This window comes from Euphorbia lathyris, chromosome 7 (genome assembly GCF_963576675.1).
Source record: "Euphorbia lathyris chromosome 7, ddEupLath1.1, whole genome shotgun sequence".
Lineage (NCBI taxonomy): Eukaryota > Viridiplantae > Streptophyta > Magnoliopsida > Malpighiales > Euphorbiaceae > Euphorbia > Euphorbia lathyris.
In genome coordinates, this window is record NC_088916.1 from 55,082,840 (window position 1) to 55,096,064 (window position 13,225).

At 33.5% G+C, this 13,225-nt stretch overlaps 1 protein-coding gene and 1 non-coding gene across 9 annotated transcripts; both read right to left on the bottom strand.

The window, feature by feature from the left end:
• Positions 1–4: 4 nt before the first annotated feature.
• On the bottom strand, positions 5–3,730 carry LOC136201188 (cytochrome P450 734A1-like). 8 transcript variants are annotated; one of them, XR_010673723.1, is made up of 8 exons: positions 3,103–3,730; positions 1,666–1,910; positions 1,227–1,590; positions 745–1,159; positions 553–616; positions 419–468; positions 282–320; positions 8–125 (listed from the first exon to the last, which is right to left on the bottom strand). XR_010673723.1 is itself a non-coding variant. In XM_065991781.1 (5 exons), exons 1-4 carry the CDS (start codon positions 3,595–3,597, stop codon positions 746–748), a joined length of 1,518 nt encoding a protein of 505 aa, XP_065847853.1. In that variant the 5' UTR covers positions 3,598–3,730; the 3' UTR covers positions 331–616; position 745. The 8 variants fall into 8 exon arrangements, 2 of the variants coding, with proteins under 2 accessions (XP_065847853.1, XP_065847855.1); XR_010673721.1 differs by having other exon boundaries at positions 5–125; positions 419–616; XR_010673725.1 differs by lacking the exon at positions 8–125 and having other exon boundaries at positions 137–320; positions 553–609.
• A 1,589-nt stretch (positions 3,731–5,319) lies between these two features.
• TRNAA-UGC (transfer RNA alanine (anticodon UGC)) lies at positions 5,320–5,392 on the bottom strand. Its single transcript has one exon. It is a non-coding gene; the product is annotated as a tRNA-Ala (tRNA).
• Between the last annotated feature and the right edge of the window lie 7,833 nt (positions 5,393–13,225).

Consider the following 13,225-nt stretch of genomic DNA (forward strand, 5'->3'; position numbering starts at 1 on the left):
ACCGTCGTATCAAACATAAAAGATACTCAATAGTCCATTACAATAATTTACCATATCAAAACTTACCGTACCATTAACATTTCATCCAAACAAAGTGTTGATGTCTAGTTTTATGCCACACTATGCTGTATGGAAACGGAAACAACACCGTGAAAAGTTATTTATTTTTTTTAAATTGTAGCTAAACATAAATAAAAACTAAAGTGGAAACGAACACAGATACAAAACGTCACTACTGAAGAAAAATTTCGTTTAACATAGATTTCACATTATCAACTTACAGGTTAAATGTACACACTTCGATGGAAGTACATTAGAATCTGATGAAAGTAAAATAAAGAGAGACAAAAATTAGTTATGAAAAGTTCAAGAGGTGCTAGTGGAATTGACATAATCTCATAGATGTTAAATTTTTTACCTTTTCAAAAATAGATAAATTGCAAGCTCACTTGTGAATTTTTGTAAATCCTGTGATTTTTTTTTCTTTGTAAGTCCAGCATATACAGTGTGAAACTCAAACCCCTTGCACTAATTACAAGCACACAAAATTACCATTTTCTTTTGTGAAAAGGATTTTGCTCTTTGTTGAGGCTACATTGCATCTGCATACTGCATACTGCATAGTATGATGAACATGAATTGGTAGACAAGAAGAAGACTGAAGAAACTCACATGTTATTTATAAACAGTCCTTTTTTGGACTAAATGCTTACAAAGTAAATGAAACAACGAAATATAGCTAACCTTAGATTCTGCTAAAGATGATCTGTGCACCATGTTCCGGCATCAAGGTCATAAGCAACATTGGAGCATGAACATATGATGGTGATAATACAAAAGAGAAGTGCCTGATGACCATTGCCAGGACAATTTTAGCTTCAACCATGGCTAAATTTTGACCAACACAGATTCTGGGGCCTAATCCAAATGGGAAAAAAGAAGCCAAGTGTTTTCGAGACCCGTTAAATCTCAATGGGTTGAACTCATTAACATCTTCCCCCCATATATCAGGATCATGGTGTACAGCAGCCACTGGAAAATACAATTGTGTGCCTGCTGGGATATCAAGCTTCCCCAGCTTAACCCTTTTCGATGCTTGCCTTGTTAGGGCCACAGCTGGTGGGTAGAGTCGAAACGTTTCGTTGATGATCAAACTCACCTATTATATGTCAAGAATCAAAATTTATGAAAGAAGCAGTAGTATTTAATTAACAGATGTGGCTTACAATCTTCAGATCATTCAAATTTGCTGCAACTGGAAGCTCATTTCTTCCACAAACTTGAAATACTTCTTCTCGTGCTTTGTCTTGCCATTCTTGATGTACTGCTAAAAGGATAAGTGCCCAAGTCAAAAGGTTTGCTGTAGTTTCTTTACCTGCAAAATAGAAGGTCTTGCATTCATCTATGATCTCCTCTTCTGTCAAAGTCTCTTCTTCTCCGTCCTGATTTTTATACGATGACATTAGTAAAGTAAGTAGATTTCCTGCATTATCATTTCCTCTGTCATTACTCCTGATCAACTTCCTTATAGATTCGCGAGTTTCCTTGTCCAATCTCCACCTCTCCCTGTTCTTCTTGGTGGGCAAAAACCTGCTTGTACATCAAGCATGATGAGCACAGAAAGCAAGTGTTAAATAAACGAGCATAAGTTGGATTAGAGATGACCTGAAACCAGGGATGTAAACACTTCTTAAAGACAGAGAAACAAGGTGCATTTGCTGTTCCTGTAATGCAAAAATGCGGTTCCCTTCTTGAAAGCTGCTTCCAAAAAGAGTTGTGGATATAATATCTGCTGAGAGGTCATGAAGTTCTTTATTTACTTCCATCTCAAACTCATCTCTTCCTTCCCTTATTTCATCCCATTTTTTCAGCATCTTCATTGTGCTACCCACAATTTCTGGCACCCAACCCTATCAAAATTACTTGATGTTATGAAGGTTATGTTTTAGAAATGACGTTTCCGGTGTCCATTTCAGTGTCTGTATCCGTATCCATGGAACATAGATTATATGACATGTCTGAAATGCAATAACCACTTGCAATGAATGTCATTTTATTAGAAGATGCTGAATTGAAAAGACTAAATCTGCCAAAAAAATCGTTTAGGCAAATTAACCAGACATGGGATAGTCATGTTAGAGTCTAAGATACGCCATGTTAGCTCCCTTGATGATACATTAGCAATAAACACTCAAATCCCGGTTTATAAATAACAACAAACTCAAATGTTGGAGTGTTTTATGTTTTTTTTTTTTTTTTTTTTGATAATTTAGTGTGTTTTATGTTAGTGATGCTGATTTTAATGAGGAAAAAATATATTTTAATGTCATAAATTCAGGTTTAGTAACAGTAATGAAATAATACAGAAAGTTGAGTCACCATCTTATATTTTATGAGCATATATAGTTACTGACATTTTCAAAATTCAATTAATTTCTTTTTATTTTAATAAAGATATTGAAATTTTATTTTATTGCAATAAAGTATGTTTTGATAATTTCATACAGAATAAATTATCAGAATACTGAAGTCGTAATTGAAAAGTGGCAAAGAGATGCAATGATAAAGGGTATGGATTCTTGTTGTTGTTGTGAAGACAGAATTAACAGTCGCCTTGAAAATGATCGACAAACATCTTATGTGTGGCATGACACATGACAGCTCTATGATAGTTAAAAAATCATATTTGTTATTTGGCTTAATGTATATTTAAGTCTTAAATTTGATAAATTTTATCTATTGTTATCAACGATTTTATATCGAGGAGGTCTAAATGATTCAATGATAAATGTGTGGTAGATTATTTTGAAAAGTTTAAACATGTATTCAACTTTTTTATTTACCCTTGCTTAAATCTGTCACTTTCACATGGAAAATAAAAAATGTATATATGTAAAAATAAGTTTCTAAAGAAAAGTTCCTTGTCACTATTTTAATAATTTTGGAATGAATTTGTTAAAATAACAAAAATGATTTTAAATTTCGGTGACCAATAATGCAACTTACCTATATTTTACCCAACCTATTTCCTAAAATAGAAAATATTAACAGACCAGTCCAAACGAAGCAGAGAGAGAGTACGATTTAGGGAAATTGACATACCTTAACTGGTTCCATTCTGAAAACTTGGCTAATGATCCTCTTATGAAGAGCCCATTTTTCACCTTCCAGCCCAACAAGCCCTTCGGCAAATAAAACCCTGGCCTGAGGATTTTTCCCAATCATCTCAAACGAGCCACCGCCGGTGTTCATCATAACCTCCTTAATCATCTCCGGATCGGAAAAAGCCAGCCTCGCCTTCCACCCAAACCAGTAGAGGAACGTTTTCCCGTAAATCTGGGACCACCGGTGGTAAAATGGAGCAGCATGATGAAGCACATCGTGATTGGAAGATGATATTGATTTGGATTTAGCTTGAACGTATATGCGGCGGATCTCGGCGGAATTACCGATGATAGGACGGTAACTAGGGCCAGTGATCCCTTGTTTGTTGAAGTGTTGTTGGATTCTGAGAGGGATCCAAATGATTGAATATATAAGCTTAAGGATGAAGATTAGTGGAAGAAGAAAGATGAGGATTTGATAAAGTTGCAGCATACTGAAATTGAAGCTGAAGGGAGAAAAACTGAAAACAGAAGATTGGGATTTTTGAGTTTTTAAGTTCAAAAAATATTTGGAGTTTGACTTTGCTGGAGCATAAATTTATGTCATCTCATCGAATACATTTTAATGCGCATAAACTATGAATTAAGGAAGTTTATTAAACAAAAATGACGTCGTTTCTTGTTTCTATAAAGAGATGAATTGACTTCAAATAAATAAATAAACTGATGAATATGATATTTAGGGTGTTGAACGGTCGGTTCGGTTTAAAAATCGAATCGAAATAACTGAATATTGACTAACTGAATAGTATTAATAAACTGAATCGAACCGAATCAAATATTTTGATTCAGTTTTATTATTTATTAAATAAATTATTTTTTATTTTATATTATATTATTACAATGCTCGTAGTGTTAAACCTTGATAAATGAATGTTTGATAAAATAATAACCTTCTTGATTCAAAAAAAAGTAATAACCTTGTTTATATAATAAATTCTTTCGATCCCGACTTGGACCAATAGACTAAAGTAATAACCTCGCTAAATGCATTAAGTAATAAAAATATTTAAATCCTTAAGGGACCAATGAAAATATAAATTAATAATTATTGAATTACATATAATATATATATACAGTAAAGGTGTCTTCTATGCTTACTTTGTTTTTTATAAAGTAAGATTTACTTTGTTTTTTCTACCATTGGATGAGCTTACTTTGTTAAAGTTCATCACCATCCAATGGTGGGAAAAACAAAGTAATGCTTACTTTGTCAAAAACAAAGTAAGCATAGCCTAACTCATACAGTAAAACCTCGATAAATGCATATCCTTGTGATCAGAGAAAAATATTCATTAAGCGAGATTATTTATTTATCGATAAATCAATATTTATTATTTTATAGATAATTTTTCATTGTAAAATGTATACATTGTATGTGGTAAGAAAAGTCAATAATGAACAATGATGATGGAAATGATCCAGAGCCGGATGATAGTTGCGCTGTCGCAAATGTATCGTCAAAAAATGTCTTTCAAGCAATGTCACCTTAAACAACTACTTGCTACAACAGGAGCAAAATATACTAGAAGTTGTGTTTGCACTACAAAAAGTTAAGGATGGTATTAATTTTGATTTAGGTGGAAAGAAAAAAACAATCAACTATAAATGCATTTTTTCAAAAGAAATTACTTCTAATTGATGAATCAAAAAATGTAAATGTGTCTCCCATTTCATCCAATTTTATAATTTTTCCAAAAAAAAACTTAATTGGAGGAAGGATCACTAAAAAGATGTCTAAACAACCTCAACTGAAGTAATCATATTAATTAAAAAAACATTTTTATATCTAAGTGAAAGGCCAAATCGTAAAAATATTTTATTTTATGTAAAATTTACTAGGAAGGAACCCAACAGCTATTGAAAAACAATAATCCCTCAGAATTAGTATCATTTTATCAGAGCAAGCAGAATTAAATAACTAATTTTTTCTAAATAATAAATTTAATATATTTATTACAACAAGTGGTCATTTTGAGGTATTCACACATGTTGTTCAATAAAAATAACATCTTATTCATGAAAATAAAACATCAAATTTTTCTTCATATTATATTTTTTTTGTAAATTTCTTTCTACAAAAACTTTAATTTAATTAAAAAATTATGACTTTTTTATTTTTTTTGTAGAAAAAATATTTGATATTTGAAAACAATGGAGATACGGGGGATTGAACCCCGTGCCTCTCGCATGCAAAGCGAGCGCTCTACCATTTGAGCTACATCCCCATATTTAAAAATTATGACTTAAATCTATATGGAGTGAAATATAATAGTTAGAAAGATGGTATTCTTGATTTGATCATATACCCGATCTATGTTAGAGTGTAAGAGACTTAATTAAAATTCTGGGAGAGCTTACGGTTTTGAGAAATTGACTTTAACTGGTAAAATTTTGAAAGCTTGGTTATTGATCCTTATATGAGCAATCCATATTTCACCTTTGACCTCAATAAGCGCTTCCGCAAATTAAACGCTTGAGAATTTTTTCCAATTCTAAAACTAATTAATTCTAAATGATAAAATTACAAAAAATAAAAATAAAAAAATAAAAATTTTGATTTGACCGATTTGCAAAGATAGTCTCGTGATATAAAAAAAAAAGTTTACAAATAAGAGTTTGTGTTTTGTACGGTTTACAAACTGGGTTAAATTCATCATTAGTCATTGAACTTATATGGTTGTCTCAAAATGGCCATCCAACTTCAATTGTCTCAATAAAATCACCCAACTTTGAGTTTTGTCTCAATTAGGTCACTCTGTCGATTTTAGTGGTTAAAATGCATCGAAATAATGACATGGATGACACGTCAACAAGAGTTAACTCAAATCTTTGATCGGAACGAAACGTAACAGCCGTATGTCGGGTATTTTTATGAAATAAACTAAATTTTAGTTTTTTCTATAAAAATAATCGACATGTGATAACCATGTGGCGCATATGTGGATGTCATGTGTCATTCCAGGTTGAAATATGAGTTTTCTCATATTGACGTATCACTTATGTCATCATTCTGATAATTTTTAATCATTAAAATCTTTATAGTGACTTAATTGAGACAAAACTCAAAGTTGAATGATTTTATTGAGACAAATTGAAGTTGAGTTACCATTTTAAGATAACAATGTAAATTCAGTGACCAATGGTGCATTTAACTCTTTACAAACTATTTGTTTGGATAAGTTGTTCACTGACTCTTCACATTCATGTTTCTGGTGTTTTTATTACATGTAAGAAGACATATTCTTTTGAGTAATTTTATGTCCGTATAACTTATATTATGTACATTAAATTTATTTCTCTTCTTAGAGCATTTCCAACACTAACTAGCTATTTGACTCTTTAAAATAATATAAAACTAGTCGAAGACCCGCGTGTTGTGCAGATAATATAACATATTTAACTATTTTGATATTTGGTTATTTATTAGTACATTATAATTATTGTAATTTTTATTATTATGTTTTTAATAATAATGTCTGGATTATTATAAAAACCGTTACTATTTTTTACACTATTTTCAATATAATATATAAAAAATAAAAAGTACACGTCAAAAAATAAATATGTAATAAAATAAATATATTTGTAACAATAAAACAACAATAAAAGACTCATAATTTATATCAAAAAATTTTATAGAATCCACACATCACGTTTATTCATATAAACGATACTACCATGAATAGATTTTTCATAATGTCAATATGCTTGAATTTACGGTATACCAACTGAGCAAGAATGTAACGAATACAGTCGCAGTCCAGTAAAACCCAAGATCAAATGAACATCAATTACAATTTTTATTATTGGGAGAAGTATCAAATTCATGCATAAAAAATTAAAATGGATGATTATAATTTGATTCTAAAAGTAGTATGAGATTGCATATGATATATCTCTATATCACACTCACATCAATATCAACCTATTTAAAAAGTTATATCGAGAGACAATAAATAAAAGAGATATAATGACCCAATTAAATAATGTTTATTTGAAATAAATAAAAATTATAATTAATAAATTTTAAGAATTCAAGATAGAAGTGAATATATGAAGATGTTATAATTTAATTTACTATATGACCTAATCGGTTTATCAGAGTTAGGGTTTAGATTTAGTCTAGCTATAAATAGATAGTTATGGAAGCTAAACCTAACAAACCATACATACAAGAGACTAATAACAAAAGATAAAGAGAGATTAAAATATTGCACAAGGCAATTCCAATCTCCCTGCCCTCCCTAGCCATCACCCCCTCTTTACTCGATGTGCGTTCTTAGTTCGTGGAACAACGGTGATTGCTTCTCTGGTGTAGCAGTTTCCTGGATCGGTAATACGGAACCAATGTCAATTTCTTCTGGTGTTATTTAACGGATCTGCGCTACTAGAGGTAAGACTAAATCTATTGTTTATTAATTGTTTTAGGTTCATTATCCATTCCTTTGAGGTTAGAGATATATATAGGCTGTATTAGAGCCTTCAGAATAAAACAAAAATTAACACTATGTCATTTTTCCTTTCACATGACACAAGATACATGATAGACATTTGTTTTTGTGTCGTCTGAATATTTTTCGTGACAGTATTTTAACTGTATGTCATCTTAAGGCGAAATAAAAAATGCGCTCGATTCTCAGATGACATTACGATTACAGAATCTTATCATCCAAAGAAAACGCGCGTTTTCGTTCAATTTGATGCGCTCAACAGATGACACTTCTAATAAATGAATGTCATTGTATACCGAAAACAAAAAAGCGGCAAATGAAATTTCACTTACGCGGCCATACCAAATTTTAGGCGCTCTATATCATTTTGACTGAAATTTCAGCTGATATATAAACCCTCTCTCAATCCCAAACCCCAGTTTAGGTTACGCAAGCTTCATCCCTCTCATCCCTCTCTATCTCCATGGTTGATTTGAACATGCAATCATTGGGTGAGCTCGAAACACGGTACTGGTAAGCCATATTTTCTTCGTTCCTAGATGTATCATTGTTCCTTACTCTATCTTTTCCTCATCCGATTTACTTTTGTGTATGTCGATTTCAGCAGCTGGTATAAGGATCTTGTGATTTTCAGACCTATCATTGAAAGGTTTAGATCTCTCGCTTAGCTACACTGATTTTATTGTATTTAGATTCACTGCTGTAAATCTTGGGTCTTTATCTTTTTTAATCTAGGGCAAGACAGTGCCTGATACAGTAGATGGTATGAACTCATCTGATTCCTTTTTATTTGAACACTATTTGCAGGGATAGTAAGAATGCTTCAGTACATGGAAAGGCTGACTGAAGAGATTGTCAATCGGTTCATGCCTTTAGCATATGGGAAGATTTCTTTAACTTACTGAATATATGTTAATGTTATGTTGGTTTGAACTGATTGGTCATGCCTTTAGAAGTGATTGTGTATGTTTGATGTACTGTTTTGGAACCGAGAACTCATTGATTTAGGAAACTAGCCTGATTTAGTATATATATTGTTATGTGGGTTTGAACTGAACGATTACATATATGTATGATGTTTTGGGTGATGATGAAATGATTGGTATGAACTGATTGGTTAGATATAACTGTTTAGGAAGCTAGGACTCATAGAGTTTATATATGAATGATCATTAAGTATGTGGCTGATTAGGCATACTCTAAAGCTTTGAATGTTCATTAAGATTGGCACTACTCTTACACCTATGAGTTATACTGCTAGAAGTGATTGAGTATGTGTATGTGTATGAAACATGCTTATGTATGATGTTCTGTTGATGTTTATGTTTGAGGTTCTGTATGAGTATGTGTACGATTGTTCATTTGGTCATGTAGCTTATTAATCATGCATCAAGTATTAGAGGAACATTGATGAATGATCATTAAGCATGTGGCTGATTAGGCATACTCTAAAGCTTTGAATGTTCATTGAGATTTGAAGGAAAATAGACTAACGTATAGCAGCGGAAATATAAAAATTTTAACCTATTTCCATTAACCCAAGATCCGTTAATCGTTATTTCATATAAAGAGGGATAAAAGAAATACCTTTCAGAAGTTCTATCTACCGTTGCAAACGAAGTGCCCACAACTCTTACTTCGAGTTCCCGAGCACAAAATAAAACAATTGAAGATCAAGTTAGAATCAACCGTATATAACAACCAAAGTAGATTGTCTCTAATTAATCAACACAAGATCAAGGATAAAGAGAAAAAAGATGTAATCAATTGAACGGAAGGAAACGGTGGATAATCTCGTCCTTATGGTGTGGGTCGAAAATTCTCTCTCCAGGTTTGCTCTGTGTATTTTGAAAATTCACATATAGGGGGTATTTATATTCTCTTGTATCTAAACCCTAGTTAGATAGAATTAGGTTACTGAATAAGAATTTAATTCGGAATATAATTCTTATTTATTATCTATAATTATATCTTAAATATAAAGATAATAATAGTAACCTTATAGGATAATAATATGAGCAATTTAATCTAATTAAAACTCCTAACTTATTTATCCTTTAATTAATTTAATTCACAATTATAATCTAATTAGAATTGTTTAAAATCAAATTAAATGTTTATGTATTTTATATACATAAAATCGCCCCACCCTATATACTGGGCCTTAGTGGACTCAGTTGGACTTCCATCAATTAATTAACATCCGTTTGTCTTTTGAGTTCCAAGTCTTATGTGTGACCCATTAGGTTCTTATTGCTTCTTGCCGTATGCAACTATTAAATTAATTTTCACAGAATTATATTTAATCTTTGCATAATGGAATGAGTACGCAAAATGTGATTGGCAAATCCGAAACATTCCCCCAGAGCTATAAGAAGACAGGTTGATTCTGTCGTTGACCTTTCCGTATTAGTTACAGTATAATTCGATCCTTTATCAGCTACATCCTTGAACTGAATCTTATGACTATGGATAATGTCAAGTCACATATAGCGCGACGTTCGTTTTACTTATACAGGCCGAGTCAACTCCAATTAGATAGGTTAAGTGAAATCTGTATTTCAAGTCTTAAGCTATCACCTTGCAAGGATTTAGAGTCGAGTCTTCCACAAGCGATCCATGGACGTATCTCCCATTCATCGGGAGTGATAAATGCTCAATCCAATGTATAATTATCCTGCAATTACTTTCTGTGATACCCAACGTCTGCCGTTCACACCCCAGAGTCATCTCTGTTATGGATCGTGTTACAACAGGATCAAAGCATCACATTCCGTAATCTAGGATCACCAATTAACATTCCTTTGATTCTGAGGATTACTTATACCTATTAATACCAATGAGATGAACAGGTGACAAGGATGAATCTACCCATCCTTTTATCTCAAGTCGGGTCCCCAATCCTAATGAACTTCTTTTCATTGGATCCATGTAACTGTCCAGATATCTGCATATATGAAGCTTGTGAGATCAGCTTTCTGTCTCGATAGAAGACATTGTTACATGCAAGTCTCAGCAGTGATATGTCAATCCTAAACATATTACTTGACTTGGGGTGGTTTTAAGTTTATTAGTTTATTATAAAGTTTCGTCTCACTTCATGCTTGTATGAACACTTTATAATCACTTTAAACAAACTTATGGATTTTCTTTTATTAGATTTTATTTAGTTCTTAAAAGGGATTGCCTTTATATAGTTATGAAACCATATCTCATTAAAACAAATGATATAAAGAACACTTCATTTACATTAAGTTTGTATCCTAGAACAATTGTCTATAGGACACTAAACCCCAACATACTCCCACTTGGACTAAAGCCAATTGTTTCTACAACTTATCCCAGTAGAAGTTAGATGACGATTATGTACTTTCTGGGTTAAGGGCTTTGTCAACGGATCTGCAACGTTGTCCTCAGTAGGTACTCTTTCTATTCTCACATCTCCTCTTGCCACAATTTCTCTTACAATGTGGTATCGCTTCAGGTAATGCTTGGATGCATTATGAGATCGTGGTTCCTTTGCTTGCGCAATGGCTCCATTGTTATCACAGTACAGTGTAATGGAATTTACAATGTCAGGCACCACACCAAGTTCAGTAATGAACTTCTTAATCCAAACCGCTTCCTTTGCTGCTTCCGCAGCAGCGATATACTCTGACTCGGTCGTAGAGAATGCTACGCTTCCTTGCTTGGAACTCTTCCAGCTAACCGCGCCCCCATTCAAGATAAACAGGTATCCTGTTTGGGATTTAAAATCGTTCTCATCTGTGAGATGACTGGCATCTGAAAATCCTTCTATTTTCAGATCCCCTTCTCCGTACACTAGGAACATGTCTTTAGTCCTTCTCAAGTACTTAAGAATGTTCTTGACGGCATTCCAGTGCTCGTCTCCCAGATTACCTTGGTAACGACTCATTATACTTAACGTGAACGCTACGTCAGGTCTAGTGCATAGCATAGCATACATAATCGAACCGATTGCGCTGGCGTACGAGACTACAACCATGCGCTTCTTATCATCTTCGGTTTTAGGACATTGATGATTGTTTAACTTTACTCCATGTATCATGGGTAAGTTACCTCGTTTCGATTCAAGCATGCTAAATCGCTTTAGCACCTTTTCGATGTATGTAGCCTATGAAAGACCAAGCAGTCTTCTTGACCTATCTCTGTAGATCTTTATACCAAGTATATAAGCTGCTTCACCAAGGTCTTTCATTGAGAAGTTACCAGATAACCATACTTTTACCGACTGTAGTAGAGCTATGTCATTTCCCATTAATAATATATCGTCCACATATAATATCAGAAATGCTACTGAGCTCCCACTTGCTTTCTTGTAAATGCAAGCTTCTTCGCAATTTTGTTCGAAACCAAATTGTTTTATGGTTTCGTCAAAACGCTTGTTCCAGCTTCTTGATGCTTGCTTGAGTCCATAAATGGATCTTTGAAGTTTGCAAACCTTGTTTGCATCCTTTGATGTGAAACCTTCAGGTTGCATCATATATACATCCTCAAGCAGGTTTCCGTTTAGGAAAGCTGTTTTCACATCCATTTGCCAAATCTCGTAATCGTAGTGAGCGGCAATAGCGAGCATTATTCTGATTGATTTGGACATTGCCACAGGAGAGAAAGTTTCGTCATAATCAATTCCTTGTTTCTGACGATATCCTTTCGCTACTAACCTAGCTTTGTAGGTGCTAACCTTTCCATCCATGTCAGTCTTCTTTTTGAAGATCCACCTGCACCCAATGGGTTTTATCCCTTCGGGTGGATCAACCAAAGTCCACACTTGGTTGGTGTACATGGAATCCATCTCAGAATCCATGGCTTCGAGCCATGCTTTAGAATCTGGACTGTTAAGAGCCTCTTCGTAGTTTTTGGGTTCGTCGTCTAACACGGGAACCTCATCATCATCTCCCACTAGAAAACCATATCTAATAGGGAGTTCACGAACTCTTTGTGATCTACGAATGGATGGCACTTGAGTCTCATATAATGGGACTGCATCGGGTTCCTCAACCGCTTCTGTTGTTTCAGTCGGTGTTTCTTGTTCTTGAACTTCATCAAGTTCAATCATGCTTTCCTTTTCTGTTTCTTCGAGAAACTCTTTCTCTAAGAAGGTTGCGTGCTTGGATACTATTACTTTCTGATCATCTGGATGATAGAAGTAATACCCCACAGTTTCCTTAGGGTATCCAATGAAGAAACACTTATCAGATTTAGAATCTAGTTTGTCTGACGCTATGCGTTTGACAAATGTTGAACAACCCCATACTCTCATGAATGAGAACACGAGTTTCCTACCAACGAACAATTCATATGGTGTGGAACTAGCGGATTTAGTTGGTACTCGATTTAGGGTGAAGAGGGCGGTTTCTAAGGCATAGCCCTAGAATGTCTTTGGAAGTAATGTTATGCTCATCATGGATCGTACCATATCTAGTAAGGTACGGTTCCTCCTCTCGGATACACCATTGTGTTGTGGTGTATAGGGAGGTGTCCATTGTGAGCATATCCCACATTCAGTTAGATAATTCAGAAAATCATCTGAAAGATATTCGCCACCTCGATCGGATCGAAGTGTCTTTATTTTCTTTCCTAATT

Bases quoted from the DNA above. Each gene is read 5' to 3' on its own strand.
- LOC136201188 (XM_065991781.1), bottom strand. From the start codon at position 3,597: ATGCTGCAACTTTATCAAATCCTCATCTTTCTTCTTCCACTAATCTTC. The intron at 1,911-3,102 runs GTATGTCAATTT...TAATTTTGATAG, and splicing joins TCAGAATGGAACCAGTTAAG to GGTTGGGTGCCAGAAATTGT. The intron at 1,591-1,665 runs GTCATCTCTAAT...ATGTACAAGCAG, and splicing joins GTTTACATCCCTGGTTTCAG to GTTTTTGCCCACCAAGAAGA.